The 27,830-nt window shown below is 42.7% G+C and overlaps 2 protein-coding genes across 3 annotated transcripts in view; both read right to left on the bottom strand.

Moving 5' to 3' along the window:
• The window catches only part of adam9 (ADAM metallopeptidase domain 9), a 39,868-nt gene extending 35,540 nt beyond the window's left edge, over nt 1-4,328 (bottom strand). Inside the window, exon 1 of one of the 2 annotated variants that reach the window (XM_056592178.1) lies at nt 3,911-4,328. In XM_056592178.1, the coding sequence (XP_056448153.1) occupies nt 3,911-3,995 (85 nt within the window). In that variant the 5' untranslated portion in view covers nt 3,996-4,328. The remainder of the gene's footprint in view (nt 1-3,910) is intronic. The other variant, XM_056592177.1, reaches the window with a different exon arrangement.
• Nucleotides 4,329-4,462: 134 nt separating this feature from the next.
• ercc6l (excision repair cross-complementation group 6-like) overlaps nt 4,463-27,830 on the bottom strand; it is a 32,751-nt gene continuing 9,383 nt past the window's right edge. Inside the window, exon 3 of the mRNA XM_056592176.1 lies at nt 4,463-9,066. Within this exon, the coding sequence (XP_056448151.1) occupies nt 5,322-9,066 (3,745 nt within the window). The 3' untranslated portion in view covers nt 4,463-5,321. The remainder of the gene's footprint in view (nt 9,067-27,830) is intronic.

The raw sequence follows: 27,830 nt of genomic DNA, 5'->3' as shown, positions 1-27,830 counted from the left end.
TTCAGCATGCAGCGTAATTCCAGCCGTAAGCTGCTTAAGATGCTTAGACGGCACATTGCTTGGTCCAAAAAAATACCTGATCCACACAATGTGTGTATATAGATATATTTGTTTGATACAGATCCTTTGTCTGAATGTAGACTAACCACTATTCAACTGATCATAGATAATGAATAACAATGATTATAATATTGGCTAAACACTGATCATATACAAAGTTCAATCGCAATGTAGGCTGTGTTCAATGTGAACACATGTAGAGATTCACAGGGTCCACACAGATGCCACCAAAGATTGTGTTTCAAATACACCACTCAAACATCGAAAATCACTTATTTTCCTTTTTCTTTGTGTTGAATATTTTTCTGTTTTTTAAACTCTGTGTAAACCTCACATATAGGAAGTGAAAGATGTTTTACACATGCCAGTAACGTGTGTCTCACTCTTTCCGGGATGTCAACATTGCAACATACAGGCATCTCTGCCAGGAAATGGCTGCTGTTAGGACTCGAAGCCAATTCACATACTTATTCAAATAGGTGCAGAGTAGCAGCTCTTTAGACATTAAGGACTATGTCTGCTCTCAAGTCATATTAAAGTAACTTCATTATCCTCCACCATCCTGTCAGTAGAGCAGACCAGCAGTTAGTGTCGCAGGGGGCATTGTTGAGGGGCCTCTCTGCGCAGAGAAAACTTTTTTATTCTTTTTTTATTTTTACAATAAACTAAGACAGTTACGTTGTCAATGCAGTTCATAGAATTTCCATCACAAACCCAACTCAAATAAATGATGTTGGTACACACAGAGGAGACGCAATCCAAGTATGCGTGTGTGAATGCGCATTGCGCACCCAAACACACACACACACGAATACTGGACATAGGGCTTCCCTTGTGTGTAACCTGTAGTAGGTTGTGCCATCTGCGGGCAATAGTTGATGTGATCGTGTCTCCACAAAGCCAGCCAGATGACAACCTAGCTGTAACGTGAAAGATGGTCATTATGACGTATCTTCAGCTGTATCCGTACTAGGGATGGGCATAATTAATCGATGCTCGATAATCGATCGTTAAGAAATGCGTCGATCAATTTATATTGTTATCGATCAAAAGGACGTTGTGTTGCATACTGTGAGTCTTGAAGCATTTAATTGAATATCACTGTCTATGTGGGAGAAATACCACCCTGCCGACTGGTGGAAAGTGAATGGAAGAAGGTTCCTGTCAAAGTTAGCGCGACAATACCTCTGCATCCCCGCAACTTCGGTCCCGTCAGAGCGGGTTGTTTTCTGCTGCTGGACTGACAGTTACAAGGCTGCGTTCGCGTCTGACCCGCGAGCATGTTAACATGCTTATATTCCTAAATAAAAATATGTAGGCTGGAGTTATGCTAGGGACAGTAGGGACAGTCACCACCGTATGTGAGTCGCTCTTTTTTTTCTTAATGTGTTGTCTGTCGCTCCGCTTTTCTTTCGGCTTGGTGCCTCTTGGAGTCGTTACATTTTGCCAAAACTGTGATATTTTAGCAACAAGTTCAGCCTTATATATAATATGTTCAATAAGGTATTGCTTTTAGATAGACTAGTTCATGCAATTGTTTGTAAATGGGTGGCTCATCTTTTTGTTGCGAGCCTTTTCCGCGCGCCGGCTGCAGCCTATAGGCATTATGTGTCGGCCTTTTTCCCCCCGTTTTTTCAAAACAGTTATACCGTTTTATGCCCACTTTTAGCCTACTGCCTTTGTTTGATTATTGTTGTCCGATAAGTTGGCTACTTATTGTAATTGGAATAGGCTACAGATTTAGTCTTGTTGAATCGTTTCCAAACCTTTAAGAGCGCCTGTAGGCGCATTGTTCGGACTTTACGAGCGCCGCATAGGCCTATAACCTATAATGCCTGTATTTATTATTTTAAAACTGTTAAACAGTTGTAGGTCTTCAAGTTAACTGTATTGTATTAATGTTGGCCCATACATTATTGTTGGAATAAAGATTTCATTGATAAAAACATGCTGCATTTTCTACCAACGGGAATTTCAATATAGACTAGAAAAAAGTTAATGATTAATCGATAATTGATCGATAACTCTAGCGATGCTCGATCAAGGAAATTTCTTCAAATGCCCATCCCTAATCCGTACTATCTAAGACAGACATTAACACATGCAAACATTGAGGATAATAGGGGTAGTTTCGGTTGACTCTTATCATGTCAAATCAAAATCACCCCTATAGACCTCTGAAGATTATGTACAGCCTCCGAGGCTCCTGGTTCCATCGGTTAAATATCTATGGGAAATAGCATGGGGTTATTAAATGATCGTACATAACAAACTCTGTAGGTGGCGAAGAAGTAAAAGCCGCTCAGGTTTTGAACTAAACACTCTTTCCATCTAGATTCCACTCGGAGGCAAGACTTATTCTTCAGAGTTCTATTATGACTATACTTAGTAAAGACTGCTATCGTATCTAATCGACCAATGGGAGAATGGCAAACTATAAATGACTAGTTGGAGCCGTGTCCCCTGAGAAATGACTCAACAGAAATGTGATCATGTTTGGGAGGCTGACTGGTGTGTAGGGTGCCATTGGGGGTCAAGAACTCTAGCTGTTCAGCATGCAGCGTAATTCCAGCCGTAAACTGCTTAAGATGCTTACAGACGGCACATTGCTTGGTCCAAAAAAATACCTGATCCACACAATGTGTGTATATAGATATATTTGCTTGATACAGATCCTTTGTCTGAATATAGACTAACCACTATTCAACTGATCATAGATAATGAATAACAATGATTATAATATTGGCTAAACACTGATCATATACAAAGTTCAATCGTAATGTAGGCTGTGTTCAATGTGAACACATGTAGAGATTCACAGGGTCCACCAAAGATTGTGTTTCAAATACACCACTCAAACATCGAAAATCACTTATTTTCCTTTTTCTTTGTGTTGAATATTTGTTCTGTTTGTTAAACTCTGTGTAACCCTCACATATAGGAAGTGAAAGATGTTTTACACATGCCAGTAATGTGTGTCTCACTCTTTCCGGGATGTCAACATTGCAACATACAGGCATCTGAGTCTGCCAGGAAATGGCTGCTGTTAGGACTCGAAGCCAATTCACATACTTATTCAAATAGGTGCTGAGTAGCAGCTCTTTAGACATTAAGGACTATGTCTGCTCTCAAGTCATATTAAAGTAACTTCATTATCCTCTACCATCCTGTCAGTAGAGCAGACCAGCAGTTAGTGTCGCAGGGGGCATTGGATTATGCTGATAATAAAGAAACACACACATAAGAGGATACGTAAAGGAGAAAATGGGAAATGTTAGGCTAAATTAAATGTGCACTGATAATGTTCACCTAGTACACCGCATGCTTTGCAGTAATTATTAGCTGACTATTTGGGAAATACAGAAATATGTATAGTACAAATAATGACCATTTGAGTAGAGGCATTGTATAGGCCTATGTCCAGTTTGTATACGCTCAATAACGTACTGCAGACTTTGAGCACAATAATGGACAGCTATGCTGATTTCCATTATTCCAATAACAGAAATCCTAGGCAATATCGACCATTTTAACACGGAATCAAGATCATTATATTGTCCAGATTTACGTCATGGGGCAAAGTGGTAATATTGAAGACAATATGGGTAGTGTATGCTTCTGTTTAGGACAGAGAAAATAACACAATAATGTGCTTTAAACCAGAGTAGTGGTAGGCAACTAATATCGTAGTCTTGAGTTCATTCGGCCGGTGTGTAACTAAATCGTCGTCAGTAAACGGGCGGGTAGTTCATCTTGAACAAATTGGGAGCTGAAAGATGTCCCATAACGGTGTAGAGTTAACGCACTAACCGACACACTATAGCGTTAGTACGATGTATTATTGACGTACCTCCAGTACAGTCGGCGAGTCCATTCAGAACGGCAAAGAGGCACAAAAGTGTGGAATATACATTCAAAAGGAATGTCACCTCCATTTTATATGGCAAATGTCAAACCCACGTCGTGTGGACAAAAAAAGTAAAACAAATAAAATAAAGTTGTCTTGGTTGAGTCGTTCGTTGTACAATAATTAAACAGCCGTATGTTTTAGCAAAAGGCTATAACGTTAGACATTGGCAAGTTTTTTTCTTTGGCCGTGCCATTCTTCTGATAACCGTTCGACTTGCCGGTTCCACAATACTTGTCGTCCTTGTCACCAGTACAGGTCGCCGTTATATCGTAGCCCTGTGGGGTATCTAAACAAAAAAGCAATCACAGTTGACCGTTTCGTTCCAAGTCAGTAAACCCTCCTATAATTGTTCACCAAGCATAAAACGCCTAACGCCTGGACAATTCACGGCACTTCCGGTAAACGTTTTTCAGAGTAAAAGTCTTTCACGAATAACGAGGGCTCTATGAGTGACTTTAATTTGGGTTTTTACGTATCTATTAAATATGTTTGATAGATTTTACCAAATATATTAATACAAGGTATAACTGGCATGAAGCAGCGTGCGAGTCAGAGTTGTAACTTGTAGACAACACGGTAGACCCAAAAATTTGATTTCGATGTTTAAGTGGGATTTAAGAATATAAGAATGTTTTTTAGTTAGAAGAAAAATAACCTTTCCGCACAATTGTAAAGCCAACCATCTGATGTAATGGTTGGCTTTTTTTTTTTGGGTCTGATGTAACTCATTAAAACTTGAATGAAAACAATATCCTAACCTATCAAAGTTCAATAAATCCTCATACTGTCAAGTAAACATGGGTCAACTCATTTTCTTGTCAAGAATACAAATCCATTTAATTGCCCAAATTATAAACTCTGTCTAACTGCATATTTATTTATAATTTTTTTACATTGATTATTTTTCTTTGAAACTTCAAATTCCCCATTCGGGATCAATATTCCTCGTCGTTACCGTTATTTACAGCTCGTGGCGAATAGGTTGGTCGTTTTTTGGCAAATATCCATTCTTACTCCAAAGTTAACGGCATTTATTTAAAATTTGTTTAGAACAGGCAAAAAAGAGAACAAATTAAAACAAACTCTTAACATGGCTGCTGTACCCCGGAATGTGTAACATTTATCATTAAAATATTTAAATCGACTAGATATGACAAAGGGTCAAACATTCCAATGAAAAGAGCAAACATCCAATTCAACAATGAATTTGCACTGTGTTAAACTGTACATTATTGTATATAATTAAATATAGCATAGATTGAATATGTAGCTGAAACATATGTTATGCAAGACGGCCTCTTATTAGATACAATTAGAGAAAAATTTTATAGAAAACAGGTCTAAATGTTGCTTATCGGGGGAATTTTCTTGGCAGACTTGATCTTCTTTGATCGCTCATCTGTCGGTACAACTGGATAACCAATAGCTGAATTTCATTATCACCACTGGAGATGTCGATAGCCTTCAAGAATAAGTCCAGAGCATCTTGTAACTTCCCTTCACCGTAGTACTGCTTCCCTCTGCAGACCAGTTCCTCATAACTCTTTCCCTCAGAATCAAATGACTGGTCGGAGCCGCTTGCCATTTGGTCAGAACCATTGCTTTCACTATGAACAGAGGCAGATTGTGGATCCGTGGTTGAATCCTCCAAAATCGATTTTGCATCTCCCCCAGACTGCGACACGCCCAATGATGCACTGACGTCGCTCTCTTGGTCATTTTCATCTTCCTCACTCTCCATCAGAATAATCTCTCCTTTGGTCTCATCTATCTCAAGTTTGTCCACAGAATGCACACTTGTTTCTTCTGAATCTCCACCTACAACTCCCGATATATTTTCTGAAAATTGCTCCTCCTCAAAATCCAAATCGTTCTCCACATCCTCCACTATGGATTCAATCATAGATCGTCTGGAAGCAACAGAGATGTTTCCTCCAAAGCTTCTCCTGGCCTGGAGAGGAGTGCGTCCTGAGGGCAATGTTTTTGGGGTGGATGCTTCCAATGCTTGGAAAGAGTCAGTTAAGTTGCGGGACATCCGTCGTAGCTCCTCATCATTTTCCCCCTCTTCTTCACTATCGGAGAACACTGCTACCCGTTTCTTCTTGGTCTTGATAATTGATTCATTGCCTGAATGGTCAGATTCAGAGACATAGGAGTGGTTGAGGCTCATCCTGTGCTCCTGTTTAAATTCTGCCAAGGACTTGTCTATATTGAAGCTCCCCTGCATCTGAAGCTCCGAGAGCAACTTCATCTCTTGAGCTTCAACATCTGGTTCCTCCAGAAGGTCGTGAACAGTGGATATGGCATTTTCACTGTCATCTAGCAGTAGATGAAAATTTTCTTCAAAAGTCTTGACCTCTGAAGCGCTCATGGAAGCTTCCTCGTCGTTGAAGCTCACATTGGAGATTTTTAGGATAGAGGGTCTTTGACCAGGCAGGGGCTCATCGAGTCGGGGCTCTTCATCCATAGCAGTTGCTTGGTTCTTATAGTTGTCCAGTTCATAGAAGGACTCTTGATCGAGCTGTTTACGGTCATGGATATCACCTGAGACAGAACCATCCAGGCTTGCGTTATATTCGGAAGTAGCATCATCAGACTTCATATCTGATGACACATTGTGTACAGAGTTGTCCTCTGCCTTAACCTCACTCTGTTCAACCGTGAAGGAATGTTGTCTGGGAGAGGCATTTGGTTCAGTAGTATCTGACGAGAGGTCTGGTTGTTTTCCTTCCATACCGTCATCAATTGTTAGATCAATGAACCCATTTGTATTTTTCTGTTCACTTTCCTCCTTGGTGGATCCAGATTGGTCCAGTTCAACAACAACTGGTGACCCATCCGAGCCATCTTCAATGTACACTATGGGGGATCTGGGTTTACGGTTTGGAACTCGTCTTCCATTGGACATCTCCTTGTCTGGTTGCGTTGGCCGACGGTGCCACGCAGGTTCCGTGCTTGACTCCATATTCTCTGCCAGCTGCATGTGCAGCTCAGACTCTGCCTTCATTAGCACCTCAGCCTTCCGAACCCGCCCCTCAATGTACTGCTGGGCCTCCTGGTCTTCAGGATCTTCTTCATCATCATTCTGGTTGGAATCCAGGGAGAACAGGAGGTCGTGATCGGAAATCCCAAACATTTCCATAGAGTGAAGGTAAGCGATGTGCTCATCCAGCACGGGGTCGGTCCGTCTGTGACGTGAATGCAGAGACTGCAGCTGCATCTGGGTGGAGGAGGACCGCGTCTCTTGCAGGGTAAACAGCTCCTTCAGTTCCTGCTTGCTAAAGTAGCGGAAGGGATTCCTCTTGTCTCCGGTTGTCTGTCTGATGATGGAGTCTTTGAACACCTGACGTCTGTAAATCTTCTCCTCTACAGTGCCGCAGGTGATCAGTCGATAGATGACCACGTTCTCCGTCTGTCCGATGCGGTATGCCCGGTCCACGGCCTGGGCGTCTGTGGCTGGGTTCCAGCTGGGGTCATAGATTACCACCCGGTTTGCTGCCGTCAAGGTGATGCCGACTCCCCCCACCTGTGTGGTCAGAAGAAAGACAGAGTATCGCTTGTCGTTTTGGAAAAGGGAGATCAGTCGCTCTCTCTCATCCAGCTTGGTTATCGTTCCATCAAGCCTAATCGTTTTGAAGCCTCTGTTTCCCAAGAGTCTTTCAAGGATATCAAGAACCTTTCGGAAGTGGGCGAAGACAAGTGTCCGGTGCCCTTCCATTTTGAGCCTCTCCAGCAGCTCCATCAGAAACACCATTTTCCCAGACTCTGCTATTAATATGTCGTCAGGGATACCGTCGAGGCTGTGGGATGTCCCCTTTTCTTCTTTAGCCTGTAGGTTCTCGGGTGTAGAGTCGTGCAGGCCCAACTGGGCCATGGCTGCGGCAGACAGGAGCCGAGGGTGGTCACAGAGTTTTTTTATAACATTGAGCTCAGCCAGAGGTGACCTGGTGGTGGTTAGCAGCTCCTTGATGTGGTCTAGAGAAAGGAATTGCCTGTAAATGTCCTCCTGGACATCACTCAAGTATGTCCAAATGATCAGGTCATTCTTCCTCCTCAGTTCAGGCATGATCGTGCCATTGTACTTTTCCGTTTCTGAGACTTCAATATCGCCATTTTCTGTCTTGGAACGTTGCTCCTTTTCCTTTTCGGAATTCTTTTTCTGCACATCAGCTTTTGTCCTGCGAAGAAAGTATGGTTGAATGATAGCAATTAGGTTTTGCGACATTTTTAATCCCAGAGTCTTTTCTCCCGGTGTGGCATCCTTCTCCCTGGCGCGTGTTATTGGGTTCTCGTACTCCGTTTTGAATGTTTTCGATGTGCCCAACAAGGCACCTTGACAAGCAAAGTCAAACAGAGCCCACATCTCCCTCAAGTTGTTCTGCACAGGGGTTCCTGTGAGAAGCACACGGTTTCGGGCAGGTATGGCATGGGCACTTTTAGCTGTTTTGGTTGATGAGGTCTTAATTTTGTGTGCCTCGTCCAGGATCATGTAATCCCATTTAAACTCCTGGCCATTGTAAGAGGCAATCTGCTGGCAGTTTAGAATCAGCATTTGGTAGGTTGTGATAACCACACCACCTCTCCTCTGAACCTTCTCAAGGTTCCTGGTCCGTTCCACTTTGCTTGTACCATGAAACTCTTTGACCCTCATCCCAGGAGTCCACTTGGCAAACTCTTTGGTCCAGTTTGTAATGAGCGAAGTGGGCAAGACAAGTAGCGTGTGTTTGACCAGCTCAGCGTCATACATGCCCGAGAGGAAAGCGATGACTTGGATGGTCTTTCCCAGGCCCATGTCGTCTGCGAGGATCCCGCCTTTGAGACCATCCCTGTGTAGGCTGTACATGAAGGACACACCCTTTATCTGGTGCTCGTACAGCTTGTCGTGGAGCTCTCTGAAAAGCATAAGACCGCTGTTGTCGATATTGACAAACTCTTCGTCCTCACTCTCCGAGGCCTGTTCTGCGATGAGCTCTTCGATTTTTTGGATTCTGCTTTTAAGTTTTTCACTTGGGTGAATTTTGTGAGCCCGCTTAAAGAAGTCCAGTGCTTTAGACATATCCCCCTGTCTGGCTGCATTTTTTCCATCCTTTATGTAGCTATAAAAAAAAAAGAAGAAAAAGATGATTACTCATTGATTAAAGATTATTTGTTTCACATTTCATTGTACATTGCAGTGATAACCGGGCAGAGTAATTAAACATGTTAATCCGCTGGTCCACTAGGTGGCAGCAACTCTCTATTGCTACAGTTGAGTTAACCTATAGTAAAGCACAGAACAAGTTCAGTCAGTGATGTGCCCTGGCTTTGCCATGTTGAGTTAAGCTGCACACTGCGTTTGTCAGGAACGAAATAAAGCTCCTTCAATGTGCAATAAGAAGCCTCCCGTGAGTTACTACATAAATGGCGACGAGGATAAACTAAAGCCGATGCCTCGTGGGGAAGCAAGCAAACAGTAAGGCTAAGTTTATATGATGACGGTCTGAACAGAAGACGCAAAAGTGGCGTCCCGTCTTCACTTTTTATTCCGCGTTTAGACAAGCGTTTTCGGGGGAAATCTGCGTGCAAACAGTGACGCAAAAGTGTGTGGAATTCGATCGGGTATGAATGTATGGCGGCTAGATGGTGCCGTGATACACTATCACACAACACCGCCATGTCTGAGTGCATGCAAAGAATCTTCCTTCTTCTCTTATTTGCGACGCGAAAACCAAAACATAAATTATAGATCCTTCTCTGTTCAGTATATCCTGTATATTTTGTGGAAAGACTACTGTAAGTTTATTAGAGCTGCCAAACAGCTTGACGGTCCGACGCCATGACGGTCAAACATGTTTGTTTATTTCCCTGTACTGGGGCATGTATGTGACGTAAACCCGTATGCGACCTGAGCGGATCTGAGCAGAGTTTTGCGTCTTGGCAGTGTAGACGGAAACGCTACGGCGGAGCATATTCAAGTTTTCCACTCTGGAGGGTGGTCTCCGATTTTTGCGTTTTTAAGCCCCAAAAACGCCGTCACCGTCTAAACGAAAGGCACTTCCGATAAAATATGTCGTTTTTACCCGCAAGCGTCCTTGTGTAAACGTGGCCCAAGACTCTGTAAAGTTGCTGCGTTAGCTTTAGTGAATCTGAATCCGAATCAGACGTTCCCCAAAAATAATAATGGCGGCGGCTTTGGTAGGGAGCACCGCTCCGTTTGAAGTGAGACGCAGACGTGGGAAGAATATTGTGAGGTTCTCCACCATTTTTTTTAAGCTAATGAAATCACAGAGGTAAGTCGGCAGAAAGCTATATTGCTCAGTTCAGTGGGAAGTCAAACGTACAGCCTCGTGAGGCTTGTCAGTCCCGCCAAGCCCGGCGGTTTGCCGAACTGGTCAAGATTTTAAAAGGAACATTTCAACCCCAAACCCAGCGAGATTGTGCAGCGGTTCTAGTTTATTTCCAGACAGGGCTCCAGACTGCGACCAAAATTTGAGAATGCTCGACTGAATTTTACAGCAAATTTGCCCCTTTTTTAAAAAAAAATGTACACGTTAAACGTGGAAGGGGCGCGTCAATGAATCCGGAATCTGTAGCAGGCCAATGAGTGTGAGAAAGATAGGAAGGAGGATGATGATTCAGAGGATCGTGTGGCTAAAAAGGGCCAGACCCAATATTTTAGGGAAGACTGGCTGCGAGAATTCGGCTGGTTAAGGTACTGCAAGCAGGGCTTCCGGCTTAGCGATCAATGGAGTAAGACGTGACTTTGGAAGCTCCTGCAACATTTGCTAAATTATTTAATTTTGGCACATTTTTACTCTTTCTTTTGGTGTGAATTTATCCCAACACATTACTTTCGACTTATTGCCTTCCAAAATGCCTCCTAAACCGAAACCCGGGAGCAATTTACCTCCACAACCACAACGGCCTGCCGCGAATACGACATCCCCGCCACACAGTGGCCATGCACGCCCGGACAGAGGCGCTAGCCCCCCGGCAGATATTGCTATGTCCGGTTAGCAATATCTATCTACGAGCTGCTCCGCACCTTACGCAGCGAGATGGCTGCTATTTTCAAGACTGAGCGTCATACAGCTCTGGGCTAGGGCTGGGCGATATGACGATATATATACTTGTGATGATATAAAAATGTCTATCGTTTCATATTATCCTCTATCGTTTACATCGTCTTGTCGCAAATCACACTCTTTACGGTAATATTTTACGTCATTTGGACAACGCTTTACATTCTTCCACACGGCACATGAACGCAACACAAACAAACATGGAGGAGAGTGAACGTGACAATTCTGAATAGGAGAAGGACTCCCACGACCAGCCAAGACAAAGTGACCTTGTACCTAAAAGAGGGGCTACGAAATAGGCCTTTCCATGTGGTCACTTTATATAAACTACCGTAATTTTCGGACTATAAGACGTGCCTTCTTTTTCTTATTTTTAGATTCTGCGGCTTATGTAACGGTGCGGCAGAGGACAGCTGATTTGGAACGGAACAACAGCTGTTCGCTTTCACGGGGAAAAACTAAGGAACTTCAACCTACTTAGGCCTACTAATTAACCTTCAAAAGCTATTAAATCTTCAACAAAATATGCAGATACTGTCAAAATCGGTTCCAGGGAGTACATAGGGATTATTAATGTTGTTTTTGATGGTGTTTTTTTCTGGAACGAGTATTCGAATATTCGCTCGGAAAAAACAACGAGTATTCGAAGCCTGAAAAATAGCATTTGGGCCAGCCCTAATGGTAATTAAACATTAAAACACCTGTGGTTTATAGTCCAGTGCGGCTTATGTACACATCATTCAATTTAGCTGCTGCGGCTTATACTCCGGTGCGCCTTATAGTGCGGTAAATACGGTATTTAATCATTGAATTTACAGAAAATGTACTATATGCACAGACTGCACCAAAATGCAACAGAGGGTGGCTTTAATTGAAACGAGACTAGCAGCATTAGAAAAATGCAAAGGACCCCTACAGGATACAGTGCCGATGGGTGAGTTTGCTGAGCTCACTCAGATACAGCAAGATGATCAAAGCTACACTGTATCCTTCCCGAAGCTGGACAAGAGAGAGACAGTTCCAGCTGCGTTTCACTGGCACAGAGTCGGCGCTAAGCCAAAACAACATACCAAAGTGAATCAACAAGATCACTCAACGCCAAATGCTAAACTACCCAAAGCTAAAGTTATCAGCCGGATTAGCCCGTCACTGAAATTAACCCTGCCACTGAAGAACCGGTTCCTGCCACTTCAAGAGTCCACGAACGAGCCTGCCACCCATGCACCCCTGAGCCCCGAGATGCGTCCGGACGGACAGTGCGGACAGAGACGGAACATGAACCAGTCGCCATGGAGGCGAGCTGCGCATGCCTCGGCCACCTGTGCACCTCTGACCCCTGAAATGTGTCCGGACAGACGGTACGGACAGACATGGAACAACCAGTCGCCACGGAGGCGGGCTGCGCATGTGTCTGCCACCGTACAACAAGGGCCCATCTCAGAGGAAGCAGATGAACCAGACACTCTGATTATAGGAGACTCAACCATCAAGGATATAACCGGTAAGAAGATCAAAACATGCAACTTCCCATATGGAATGGTTAGTGATATCAACCATAAACTAGCCAAAATCATATTGGAAAACCCCAAAATCTCACAGATTATTGTGCATGCAGGATTTAATGATATTCAAAGAGAACAGTCAGAACTTCTGAAGAGGGATTACACTGATCTATTAGATACACTGGACAAAATACACATCAACTCATTCATCAGTGGACCCATACCATCAGTTGACAGGGGAATAAACAGATTCAGTCGTCTACTTGCACTGAATACATGGCTTTCCAGAGTCTGCAATGAAAGAGGAAGGGGCTTCATTGACAATTTCAACTTATTCTGGGGGCGCAAATATCTTTTCAGAGCAGATGGCCTACACCCAAACAGGTTAGGCTCAAAACTGTTGAGGGACAATCTTCTCTTCTCGCTTTACGCACAGGCCACAATCTTGCCATGGTCTGACGCACAGGCCGCAATCAGAGCACAGGTTGAGAAGAAGCGAGACTACAGCCTCCCCCACACATCTACTCTGCCACTATCTGACACACAGATAGCAGACAGCCCACAGACCTTGAAGAGAGACAACAGCCCGCCCGACGCCATCAACACTGTGCCTTCCCCAATCGCTGATGCTGGCTTGACGAGGAACGGCCACCCCCCTCCTCTGCATTACAGACCAAAGACCTTGAAGAGAGACAACAGCCTGCCCGACACCATGAACACCATGCCCTCCCCCATCGCTGATGCTGGCTTGGCCAGGAACGGCCACCCCCCTCCTCATCTCTCCCATAGCCACAACAACTCCAGCTCCACTGTCTCCTCCCTTTGCGATTTTCCAGCTGAATTTAAGAAACATGAATATGTAGGCATCAAACTTGCATCTGTGTCAATGATAGCATCGCCAGGTCATTCCCACAGGCTGATAACACCAAAGCGGAGGGCGCCCCAGCCCCCCGCCCCCTGTACTGATAGTAGTCCTGAGTATTACTGAGACAAAAAAGGGTTCAGCCGTAGACAAAGTATAAAGGACGTTTCGCATAATCTGCTGAACCCAAGGTTGCCTATGTCAAAACATGGCAACTTTTGCACTCCTGCTGTAACCACTAAGAGAGTAAACAAAGGGAAACGTAGACACACTGCTAACCTCACAAATCTCATACATATTTCCTCCAAACCAAAAACAACCTTAAAGCCTATCAACAACACCATCAGGATGGGTCTACTTAATGTTAGGTCTCTTAATAACAAATCATTTTTAGTTAATGATTTTATTACCACCTCTAAACTGGATTTTATGTTTTTAACTGAAACATGGCTGGAACAAAATAACAGTGCAACCGTTCTGATAGAGACAGCTCCTCCCAACTATAACTTTTTTGATGCATGTAGATCTGGAAAAAGAGGTGGAGGGGTTGCTGTTATATTTAAAAATGATTTTCAGGGGAAACAGATGTTATTTGGTGATTTTCCATCATTCGAATACCTTTGTGCTGTATTGAAATGCTCCCCCAGAGTTCTCCTATTAATTATTTACAGGCCACCCACATACTCTGCAAATTTTTTCGATGAATTCACAGAATTATTGTCTAGCATCTCCACAGACTTTGACTGTCTAGTTATAACTGGTGACTTCAATTTTCATACTGATGATTTGAATGACAAGTGTCCAAAAAAACTTTTTACCATTTTGGACACATTTGAACTGTCCCAACATGTGAAAGAGACTACTCATTGTAAGGGCCACACTCTAGACCTGGTTATCACAAAGGGCCTCAATGTTTCTGATCTCTCTGTGACTGATCCTTCCTTGTCTGACCACTTTTGTGTTTTCTTTAATATATCTTTTATTCCCGACATACAGACAAAATCAAATACTGTCAAAAAACGGTATATCAATAAAGAATCGTATGTACTTTTTAGAAAGGCCATCTCCTTACTACCACCTCTCAACCCATGTTCTGCTGATGATCTTGTAGAAAACTTTAATTTGAAAATTTTGAAAATCATGGATGTCATTGCACCTTATAAGGTTAAAACGATTTCTGGAAAGCAAAAGGCACCCTGGAGAAAAGCTGCCTCTGTAACAGCACAGAAAAAAGAATGCAGGAAGGTTGAACGCATCTGGCGTAAAACAAAACTTCAAATTCACCATGATATCTACAAAGAGAGCCTCCGTGCCTACAATTCAGACTTAAAAAGTGCTAGAGAAACATTTTTCTCCAATATCATTAAATCCAATAATAATAATGCAAAAACCCTATTTGCAACTGTTGACAGACTGACCAACCCCCCAACACAAATTCCACCTGATCTCCATTCCACGCAGAAATGCAATGAGTTTGCAGCTTTTTATACTGATAAAATTGAAGGCATCAGACGCGCCATCAATATCTCCACTTCAAACAAAAATGTTGGACTACCACCCTGTTCAGGCAAAAGTAACGTGGCAGGGATGGCATGCTTTAATGTTATTGACTCTAAAACTCTTGTGGAAACTGTTACACAACTAAAGCCATCCACCTGTTGCCTTGATTCTTTACCTACCAACCTCTTTAAGAATGTTTTTGACTGCCTAGCAATAGACATATTGCAGATAGTTAACAACTCTCTCCAGTCAGGCAACTTCCCAAAAGCCCTGAAAACTGCAGTTATTAAACCCCTTTTAAAAAAGCGGAGCCTAGATACCTCTATTATTAACAACTACAGACCAATATCAAATCTGCCCTTCATAAGTAAAATCATTGAGAAAGTTGTCCTCCAGCAACTTAATCACTTCCTGGCATCAACTGGTTGTTATGACACCTTCCAATCAGGATTTCGACCCCTGCACAGCACTGAGACCGCCCTCATTAAAGTTGTAAACGACATCCGTCTTAACACAGACTCTGGCAAAACCTCAATACTAATGCTACTAGACCTCAGTGCTGCATTCGACACTGTAGACCATACAATACTTTTGGACAGGTTAGAAAACTGGGTGGGGCTTTCAGGCACAGTCTTAAATTGGTTCAGATCCTACCTACAAAATAGGAACTACTTTGTTTCCATCGGCGACTTTGTATCAGAATCAACCAACGTGATGTGTGGAGTCCCACAAGGTTCGATCTTAGGACCCTCTTTATTCAACATCTACATGCTCCCACTAGGGCAAATCATGCATAATAACAATATTGACCATCATTGCTATGCTGATGACACGCAAATCTATGTATCGCTATCACCAAATGACTATCGGCCCATAGATCTGCTGTGCCAGTGCATTGAGCAAGTGAAAGACTGGATGTGCCGAAATTTCCTTCAGCTAAATGAGGATAAAACAGAGATAATTGTATTTGGTGCTAAAACGGAAAGGCTTAAAGTAACCCAACACCTTCACTCTCTGTCCCTGAAAACCTCAATCAAAGCCAGAAACCTAGGGGTTATCATGGATTCTGATTTACATTTCGAAAGTCACATCAAATCAGTTACAAAATCTGCATATTATCACCTTAAAAATGTAGCAAGACTTAGAGGGCTCATGTCCACAGAAGACTTACAAAAACTTGTACATGCCTTTATCACTAGTAAGCTTGATTACTGCAATGGTCTCCTTACAGGTCTCCCAAAACAAACTCTAAGGAAGCTTCAGCTTGTTCAGAATGCTGCTGCTAGAGTATTAACAAAGACCAAAAAATTTGAACATATTACACCAATTCTTAAATCGTTACATTGGCTTCCTGTAGGTCAGAGAATTGATTTTAAAATCATGTTACTAACCTATAAATCCCTACATGGTTTAGGCCCAAAATATTTAACTGATATGCTTCCACTACATAAGCCTTCTAGAACACTAAGATCTTCTGAGACCAATCTGTTAATTATCCCCCGAGTAAACACGAAACATGGGAAAGCAGGATTTAGTTACTATGCAACAAATAGCTGGAATAAACTCCCTGAGGATTTAAGACTTGCCCCAACTCTGAGCACCTTCAAAACAAGATTGAAGACTTTTATGTTTGCTTTAGCTTTCTGCTAAATCTTAAATACTTTAGCTTTATTTTACTAAAATGCCTTTTTAACTTTCCCTTTATTTTCTCACTTTACTTACTAAAAAGCCTTTTTAACTTTCTATTTTACTCATTTCTTTGCATATGTTTTCTTTTACTTATCTATTATTTTATTTTAATGTATAACAATGTTTATATGTGAAGCACTTTGAGTCTGCCTTGTGTATGAAAAGTGCTATATAAATAAAGTTGCCTTGCCTTGCCTTGCCTATATCGTGATATATATCGTTATCGGGAAATGAATGAACTATATCGGGATATGATATTTTGGTCATATCGCCCAGCCCTACTCTGGGCAAGAATTTATCTTCTATCTAGACGGAGCAGCAGGCAGTACAGCAGGCAGTAAAGTCTGAGTTATCTCAAAGTATAACCAACATCCAGTCCGAGGTAAACACTCTAAAGTGCACCGTAGGCGAAATGGAAACTTCTCTCTCCACGTGCACCGACGACGTTGCCGAACTCCAGGCTAAAGTGGACAATATGGCAGCCGAACTCGCAAGGTTGGATAATAAATGTGAGGATCTTGAGTAGGGCTGTGCAATTAATCGAATTTCGATCGCGATATCGATTTTGGGGTCAAACGATCTCCAAACTAGTATAATCGAGTTGAAACGATTAATTTGACATTTTCCGTTTTACAGTAGGACTAGAAAGTTTATGAAAGTTTATGAAAGAGACGCGCATGCGAAAGCATTCAACGCGGCGAGAGGGAGTACAATCTAACAGGCGTGCTGCATCAGGAAGTATGCCGTTGGCAGGAGGCGGGACATGCCAGTGAACCGCCAATCAGCAGCATCGACTGTTGACAGACATGTTGGAGTAGACCTACCGTGTGGAATATTAAAGTTTCAGTAACGTTCAGTGATGTTGCTAGGTACGCGTCCTGCGTCCCTGACGCATTAAAATCTGAAAGGACGCACTAAACTCACTATCCATGCGTCCCGGGGACGCATCTCATTTTCCCCATAAAAAACGATACGTTGTGAACATTAAACAACTCGTGTATAATCACAGTAACTGGCCAAAGAAACCTTCTTGTGAGCAGATCGGACAAGCGCTGTTTCAACCCTCTGCGCATCTACCCGGCGCAGACGTGATCCCCTGTACAAAGTATCGCGACATGCTAATTTAGCCGCTACCAAAACAACTAGCTCGTCACCGCTGATTTCATTTCAACAATTAAAAATACGAACTTCATAGTAAATAAACCCACGTTTCCACTGCTCGATGCTGTGCTCATTCGTGTCGAATGAGCAAATCAAACAGGATTTTTTTGCAATCCTTCTGATTGAATATATGTACATTTATGACAAAATCGTGAGGACTAGGCTTGTGACACACGCACACACAAATGTGGCGCTCGCGCGGTAATAGCTAATTGGCGCCACCTAGTGATCATTATGTGCAAATGCACAGCCTCTCATTAAAATGACTTAGGGGTCATTTGACCCCTCTTGCGGCGCTAGGAGTAAGTAAAAATGGCCCGGCGTTTCTAGTGTTAAACATGAACGGTTGAGTACTCCAGCTCTAACCATATCATACCACCATCAAGGAGTTTAACACTATTAATTTAATTTAAGAAATAGAATAATAAAAAAGAAACACATTTTTTAAACTGGGGAGTCGGGACCCATTGAATTTCAAAGGGACCCACCCAACTCGCCACCTGTGGGTCCTGGGGACTCACTACATTGAAAACCTATCAATATCACTGACGTTACAGTTTGATGAACGATAACAAGCTCCCATAGCAGACTTTAACTAAGAGTTCTTTAAGGCAGAACTGCCAAGTACATCTTGTATATGTATTTCTTCGATTTTAATTAGCCATGTGTTTGTTATGGCTTTGTGACTTTTAACTTTGCTATGGAGAAATGCTGGGACCGTTGTTCTCTAGACATTAAATAGGGAATGTATTATTTCACGTATGTGTAGAACCTATTTAGAATGGCTGAGCCTGACCTTACATAAAAACGTCTGTGAAAGAGACTGGAGGCAAGCACTTCCCCTGCCTCCATGAGGGGGGAGTGTGAGAGCATGTTTCTATGTCATAATTGATTGTGTCAATAAATGCATGTTTTCAAACTCAAAAATAATCGTTTGAATAATCGTGATATCAATATTGACCAAAATAATCTTGATTTTGATTTTTCCCATAATCGAGCAGCCCTAATCTTGAGGCAAGATCACGGCGCAATAATATACAGATCCTGGGTATTCCTGAGGGTTCGGCCAACTCCTCCACTACAACGGCCGTCTCTACTCTGCTCAAGGAGGCATTTAAACTTGACAAAGAGCCCCTCCTCGACCGCTCTCATCGCACTCTTCAACCGAAGCCAGGACCCGGAGATCGCCCTCGCCCTATTATCGCTCGTCTGCATTATCACACAGACTGTGTCGACATCCTGAGGCGCGCAAGAGCCGAACAGCGGATCAAGATTAGTGATATGGTTATTTCTGTCTTCCCTGACCACACAGCGAAAACGGCCCGAGCTCGAGCCGCTTTTAACGACGTCTGCCGCCAGCTCCACGAGATACCAGGGATTCGTTTTGGACTGTTCTACCCGGCGCGCCTCCGTATTACACACAACGGTGCAGAGAGGGAATTCACATCGCCAGAAAAGGCCAAGGCGTTCATCTCAACATTGAGCAAGTAAGAGGACAGTCAAAAGAGTAATAATGTTGATGTTGCAGTCTACCTCTTAATGGACACACGCTAATTATTTGATTTTCACACCAAGTTATATGACGTTTAAGTGGACCTGTTTATATGTGCCCTAATGTTCATCCCTGACAAGTTTGCAGGAGCCCAAGCTTAACTATTCTGCTCCTGTTAGTTCAAAGCTGTAAGTATGTTTCTTACTGATTCGACTCTCTGTGAGTCAGCACTGGGTTCTCCATCGTTTGAGGATGGGGTCGTTGTAAGTGCTTTGGGGTGGGAGAGAGGGGGGTGGAAGGGAGGGGGGTGGAAGGGAGGGAGGAAGGGGCGGCAGACTGTGTTTGCTATTTTGGCTGTTATGTCCACCTTGTGTTTACTTTTCTTTTGTCATGCCTTTTTTTTTTTTTTTTTTTATTAATATTTTTTTTTTTCCTTCTTTTTTTGGTTGGGTGTGGGGCTCCTTTCTCATTGTTTTTCTTTATCTTAACTAATGACTGCTAATACTAGTAATTCGGGAATCCCTCACTTCGGTTCCTCAGTGAGGTTTGTGAGCTGGAATATTAAAAGGTATGGGGAGCCCCATTAAGAGGTCGAGAGTATTTGCTCATTTGAAACGTCTAAAACCTGATTTAGTGTTTCTACAGGAGACTCATATGCGTACTAAGGACCAGGTCAGATTAAAAAGCCCCTGGGTTTCTGAGGTATATCATTCAAATTTCAACTCTAAAGCCAGAGGGGTTGCCATTTTAATTAGTAATAAAATTCAATTTTCAAAATTATTTCTGATACGAATGGCAGATATTTAATCATCTCAGGTACACTGTCTCATGTTCCCATTTTATTGGTAAATATATATGCCCCCAATTTTGATGACCCAAACTTTATGAATAAGTTATTTGAGCGCCTCCCTTCGTTGAACAACAACCTGCTTATATTTGGTGGCGACATGAACTGTGTAATTGACCCCAAACTTGACCGCTCTAGTCCCCGCTCCCTGGCCCCATCGTCAATGTCAAAGGCAATTTCTGACTTTATGTCAAAAAATGGTTGCATTGATCCTTGGAGATTCCTTTACCCCCATTTAAAAGAATACTCATTTTTTTCACCAATGCATCAGTCCTTTTCTTTCTGATTATTATTTTATTGATGCCAAACTGATTTCTAAAGTGAAAGCTGCTGAATATCATCCTATTGTTATTTCTGACCATGCCCCTCTCTCTGGATATTCAGCTCTCCCCTCAACCTAAGTACTCTGGTTTATGGAGGTTCAATACCTTACTTTTGTCAGACCAAAAATTCAATAAGTTAATTGCGACCACAATTGATGATTTTATTGCGACCAATCAGAACGAGTTGGGACCTATCTCTTCGTCATTGCTGTGGGAATCACTAAAAGCGGTCTTGCGGGGCCAAATTATTTCCTATTCTGCACATTTGAACAAAACCCGTAAAAATAAACTTCAAGAACTCTCCACTAATATTGGCAATTTAGACCATCAACTGGTTGCCGGCCCCTGTCCTAATTTGCTCAAACGTTGTGTAGAATTACAGACTGAATTTGATCTCATCACAACCACTGATGCGGAGCGTTTGCTTTTGCGCTCACAATCTACATATTATGAACATGGGGATAAGGCAGGTCGACTCCTGGCTCACCAGCTACGCAGCCAGGGAGCCTCACGTGTAATTGCTCAGATAAAAGATTTGTCTGGCAATTTACATACTGACCCTACTTCCATTAACTCGTTTTTTTCATCTTTCTATTCCTCCCTATATAAGTCGGAGACATCATCTGACCCCACCAAAACTAAATCTTTCTTAGACAGTCTAAATTTCCCTGTAATAAATCCAGACGTTGCCAAACAACTGGACTCACCACTCACAGTAGAGGAAATCACTTGCGCTATGAAAACCATGCAAAATAACAAAACTCCTGGCCCTGACGGATACCCAGTTGAATTTTTTAAACAATTTCAGCATAAATTGGCCCCCCGGTTGCATTCTGTTTACATTGAATCCTTACAGAATGGCTCTCTGCCTCCCACTTTGAGGCAAGCCTCAATAAGTCTGCTTCTAAAGAAAGACAAAGACCCTGAGCTCTGCAGCTCATATAGACCCCTCTCGTTAATAAATGTGGATGCTAAGATCCTTGCTAAGGCTCTGGCCCGTCGCATGGAAAACATTCTCCCCACTATTGTCTCAGAGGAACAAACTGGATTCATAAAAGGACGCCAGCTGTTCTATAATGTACGCACTACGCACCATCTTAAATATTATTTATTCTAAAAGCACCACAACAGTCCTGAACTAGTTATCTCTGTTTACGCCGAAAAAGCTTTCGACAGGGTCAAATGGGACTACTTGCTGGCTGTGTTGAACAAATTTGGTATGGGTACTACGTATATTCAATTCGTGGATACACCTGCTTTATACAGCTCCACAAGCCAGCGTCACTACAAATGGCATTCAATCCAGCTTTTTTACTCTGTCTCGTGGCACTCGGCAGGGATGTCCCTTGTCCCTATTTATTATTTGCCCTAGCAATAGAACCCCTGTCTATCTATCTCAGGTCCTCTCTCATTTTCACCGGTGTATCAAGGTCGGATATGGTATTTAATCTTTCTCTTTATGCTGATGACCTATTACTGTATGTCTCGGACCCAGTTCGCTCTATACCAGCCATCTTATCCTTCCTAAAGACATTTGGTTCATTTTCAGGGTATAAAGTGAATATTTTTAAGACTGAATGCCATCCTATTAAAGCTTCTGCACTACAACTTAATCAGGCTAATATTCCTTTTAAGTTTAGCCCATCTGGCTTCAAGTATCTAGGGATCAATGTAACAAGAACATTAAAGTTACTTTTTTCTTCCAACTTTTCCCCCCTTCTGACCAAAATCAAATCTGACCTTCAAAGATGGAGAAGTTTACCCTTGTCTTTGATTGGAATAATTAATACAGTGAAAATGAACATTCTGCCAAAATTTCTGTTTTTGTTTCACTGTCTCCCCCTATTTTTGCCTAAAAGTTTTTTTAAAACCATTGATCAAATTATTTCAGGCTTCTTATGGTGTGGAAAGGTTCCCAGAGTCCGTAAATCATTATTGGAGATGCAAATTTAATGGTGGTTTATCGCTCCCTAATTTTCAACTGTATTACTGGGCGGCACACATCCACAAAATTACATTTTGGTTTAATTCAAGTGATCCACCATGGTGTAAGTTGGAGGCTCAGTCTTGTTTTTTGTCTTGTCTATTGGCCCTAATTACCTCCTCTATCCCAACCAGCCCAACTCTAGCTTCACAGACAACCAAGTAGTGAGTTCCACACTCAAGATCTGGTACCAATTCAGGAGACAGTTTAAATTTATTTCGGCTTCAACTTCAGCTCCCTGACTAAAGAATCACCTATTCAAACCCGCATTCACAGACTCCACCTTTTCTGTATGGCACGGTAAAGGCCTGATCTTTTTTAAAGACCTGTATAGAGACGGTATTTTCCGTAGCTTTACAGACCTGTCTTGTGTATATCAGCTCCCTTCCTCTCATTTATTTCGCTATTTTCAAATCAGACACTGTGTCAAATCGCTATTTCCAACCTTCCCCTCCTCACCTACGGTTCAGTTGTGGGAAGAGTTTCTCTGTTCCAGCCCCTTTCAAAAATCTCTTATTTCTAAAACGTATAACAAACTCCTGTCCTATGACAACTTACCATCCACTAAGGTCAAGACGGCCTGGGAACAGGAACTTGGGCTGAACTTAGAGGATAGCTACTGGGAGTTAGCTCTTGACAAAATTCACAAAAGCTCATCTTGCGCTCATTTGACACTCACAGTTCAAAGTGATATTTAGAGTCCATTTTTCCAAAGCTCGACTGTCACAAATTTATCCCAGTGTCATTGATAGCTGCGATAGATGTCATTCTGCATCCTGTAATTTAACCCATATGTTTTATTCTTGCCCTCTACTATCTCGCTTCTGGCAGAACCACTTTGATACAATGTCAAAAATACTTTTGAGGACAATAATTGTGTCTCCCCATATTGCTATATTTGGGATACCTGTTGATTACAAGCGTTATACTTCCAAGCACATAGACATTTTAGCCTTCACCTCTTTACTGGCGAGACGGCAGCTTCTCCTTAACTGGAAGTCAACTAAAGCTCCCTCCAGCTCTTGATGGCTCAGTGAGGTAATGTCTTTCCTCAAGTTAGAGAAGATTAAATATTCACTGCGAGGTAACAGACAAGTTCTACAACAAGTGGCAATCCTTCTTAACGTTTTTCAACTCGCTTTCTTCTATGTCTCCTGACTCGGCAAACTCCATAAACTGCGAATGTTGCAGTCGCTACCCAAGAAATGCGGGGAACATCAAGTTTGCAGACACTGCAGGTACTTTGAAAACAATACGCTAGTTAAGCACAATAAACACAAAACTCGACTGAACGAACGAACGAACAAAAGATTTGTGAACGACTCCTCTTGGCGAACTGAATGACGCAAACTGAATGACGGAAACTAATGACTAAATCCAACCCTACCACCCAAACACCCAAACCCACAGCCAGTGATATGCGCACCAGATACTTTCTCGTGCGCACCAGACACTTTCTCGTGCGCACCAGACACTTTCTCGTGCGCACCAGACACTTTCTCGTGCGCACCAGACACTTTCTCGTGTGCACCAGATACTTTCTCGTGCTCACGAGAAATGTTTAAAACATTATTTTTACCCCATGTCCCTTCACGGGTTCAGTACTCTCTGCCACCGTGTCCGCCATGTTTTTGTTCAAAGTTTGTTGTGATGCGTAACGTCCGTGGGTGGGTGAACGCTACGTACATGTAAGGGGCTGGATTGAGCAGCAGAACATGGTTTGTAGGCTCAGAGAGCAGCGGTCGGCTTTATAAAATAGCACTCGCAAGTCAACATCAAATAACATAATATACCGGTATGGCGATATTGTCCTCCCAACTACATATCGCTTTCAAAAAAATACCGGTATAATTTTAAAACCGGTATATCGCCCAGCCCTAGGAAGAAGGCACCGATAGAAGGTTACAGTTATGTACTGGAATGCTACTGGACAGAGATGGGTTGCCGAGTTAGCTGACTTTAATTTCAAAATCAAATACAGGCCAGGCAAAGCAAATGCTGATGCAGACGGATTATCAAGAATGCCAATGGATTTTGAGAGCTACAAGAGTCAGTGCATCCAGTCAGTCTGTCAGGATGCCGTCAGAGCAACAGAACAGGGCATTTTAGTCCAACAAAAAGAACCAAGCCCACTCCTCAGTTCAGTGTTGTTTAATGCTCTCAAGGCACAGATGGAAGATGAGACGTTGCTCAATACTGTTCAACCGTTATCCAGAGAAGTGATACAGGCAGCTCAGCAACAAGACCCTGTCGCAGAATGTATGAATACAAAGAGAGAAATGAGAAGCCTACTGTACAAGAGCTAAAGGGTGAAAGTGTTGAGTTTAAAGCGCTGGTGAGAGAGTGGGGCAAGCTTGAAATCAGAGCAGATGGGACTATGTACTGGAGAACTCAAACAAAATGTCAGCTTGTACTCCCAGAAACATAGCGCCCGCTCATCCTAAATGAGCTTCATAAGGAAATGGGCCATTTGGGTACAGAAAGGACAGTAAACTTGATCAGAGACCACTTCTGATGAGGTGAGGACAGTCCTGTGTTTGAAGTGGAACCAGAATGTGGACGAGGCAGGACAAGAATCCTTCACAGAAACATGCTTTTACCCTGTGACTTCCTCCCATTCACCACACCTGAAGAGAACACTACCACCACAACTCATACAAAGAGATGTAACAGGGACAAAAAACAAACAAAAACATGTGACTGGACAAGCACAACAAATTGACATTGAGGACTCGGATGATGATTTTCCCGCACTGACATTCACTTGTTCTCCAGGCCCACCATCCCTTAACCCCACAACTGAGGAGTTGTAACCACAAGCCGAAGAGGCTGTCCCAGAAGTGTGTGAGCCTCATCTTGTTGAAGACAAACAGACCCACACAGCAGCTTTGGACGACCGCGCAGCGAAGGCTGCTGGGCCCTGTACCACGAAGCTCGCTTAGAGGGTTAGCGAGGTATGTTGAGCTCCAAGCCTGGGTTAGTTGTACCACGAAAGTCGATCTCTTTTAGCGTCGCTGTATCACCATGGTGACTTATGCTCGCAACCAAACCTGGTCGGGAGCAGTTTTTCGGCTTAGTCTAGCCGGAGATCGGCTACTTAAATCGGCGTGCGCAGCTTCCTAGCCCCTCCTCTGACAATGGCGTCACCATTTGTGGGTGTTCCCGTGGACCCCGGCGCACTTCTCCGGAGACAAGGGTTTTACGGGACAGAACCGATCCCTTGGCATTGTCTGACGATATTCAGATTTCAGACTTTATTGTCATTGTGCAAACAACGAAATTGGGGTTCTTCATGAGAGATACAGATTCTCATCAGAGGGTGTTCGTTATTTGATCGTCCTTTTGGACCTTATGGAGACAATAATTACTGTTGCGCATTGTGTCTCAGTGACAGAGTGCTAGAGTGGAGGTAGCGCGTCAGTCTTGAATTTTTGCGCGGGGGGTTCAACTCCCAAGTGACGCGAATTTATGTGAAGCTTAAAAAGTCCTAATTCTCATGCATATGGAATACTTATTCACTAAAGCTTATGGAATAATATTTTTGTGCTTATTTCGAACTTGAACCCATATTTTCAAGGCCGTGCTGGCACCACATCTATGGGGGTAAAATGCATGATGATAGACCGGCGAATTTGAACCCCGGTCGCTGGCGTTCGGGTCTTATACTAATTCACTACGCTACAGCCGCTACCTCTCAGCGGTCGAAAACATGCGATATATTTCTTAAATAGGGTGTATTTAAAGTGAATTCCCTAAATGATAGAATAAGGCAGGATGGACGTTGCTTATGCATTTTTAAATCATCATCATTCTATTTGGATTAATGGCGAACAATTCTGCATTTGGCATAGTTATTTTACAGACAATATGCAGAATCTTTTCACTTACTCATATAGACTGCTTGATCTATCGTAAAGGTGAGAAAAATGACGCAAAAAACGCCCCTTTCACGTGAACGCGCACTGAACCTAAAGCGGAAAACCTGGTTCAACTAATTGAATCTAAAGTGAGCTTCGTGGTACCATTTAACTCTGATTGCGAGTTGCGGCTCTGTCGAGCCAGGTTTTCCCAAGAAAGCCTGGGTATGTTCAGCGAGCTTCGTGGTATAGGGCACTGGTGTCGATGAGGTCAGCTCAGAGGATGAAATTATTGAGTCAGAGCTGCGGGACCCGTATCCAAAGAGACAGAGGAGGCATCCCAAAACACTGACTTATGATAGACTTGGCCAGCCACACTTCACAGAACGAATTGGTCCACCCAGGGGATAGATGTAAGAGGCTACTGGCGGCCCTGGTAGTGAACTAAAAGGGACTTTGCAAACCGAAAAGACACTCCTTACCTATTTAGAATGATACCATGATGTACCTTGTGTTTATTTTGTAGTAGGTAACACAGACTGTTGGCTGATTGATGTGTTGGGTATCAATTATGGAGAAAGGAAATATCTCAACCGCATGTGTGAATACAGGGAGGTGTAATATGCATTAAATGTGTTTGGGGTACAAAGACTATTAGGAGTATCCCTGATTGCAGTGCAAGGTAGTCTGGGTACCTCATAAACAAGGTTATAACCTTAATGTCCCCATTCAATTTTATGCATGTCGCTGTATTTGTGTGAAGGGCAAGAAGGTATATATTTGTGTGAAAGGCAAGAAGGTATACGACGAAGTTGGGACGACATGTTTTCTTTCAAGTGGGGGAGAATGTAGAGGTATAGGTTAACATGGTCAAAATGTTATGCATTTCAATTTTGTGGGCAATCTAGACGGTTAATTCAGAGCCCCCCCCCCCCCCCCCCCCCCAAGTTATTTTCATACATGTTCTATAAATGCATTATTGAGTTTTCCTGTTTCATGCCTGTTAATATTCTAAGGTGTAATGCCTAAGATCCGACGCTATTGAAGTAATGAGGAGGTTTGGAGCAGAAGAAGAGAACTCCATTGTTGATTTGTTTTTATTTTTGTCGTAGAAGAAGAATTTTTTTGGATGACTGAGTAGTAGATTACAGCCTGAGTGAGAAGAACGCTGGCACATTGTATTGTTGGAACATATCGCTTCTTGTTTGCTTTAAAATAAAAGAGTGTTACTCCAACGCAAGTACAGCCTCTGCCTGCGTTTCTGTAAGCCATCGCTTACAGAAACGTTCTTAAGATAGATATCTTTATAATTGCATTTCTTTGCAGGCTTCCAAAGCCTTCATCCATCAAAAATGTTGCCACACAGAATAATTGTCCAAAGTATTTGACTGTGATGACAGGTCTGGATGATGTAGCATAACCATCTCCCCTTATAGCATTTATATTGTCAAATAATATAGACGCAAACAAGGAAAGGGAGATGGTGTGACCAAAAATAAGGGGCAGGATGTTATTCCAGATGTGAAGAATGTATATCGTGATTAAACTAGTTGTGGATTACAGAATGGATACACAGAATGGA

This window comes from Gadus chalcogrammus, chromosome 6 (assembly GCF_026213295.1).
Source record: "Gadus chalcogrammus isolate NIFS_2021 chromosome 6, NIFS_Gcha_1.0, whole genome shotgun sequence".
NCBI lineage: Eukaryota > Metazoa > Chordata > Actinopteri > Gadiformes > Gadidae > Gadus > Gadus chalcogrammus.
Note: the sequence above shows the minus strand (reverse complement) of the source record. Positions and strands in the feature narration are given on the sequence as shown.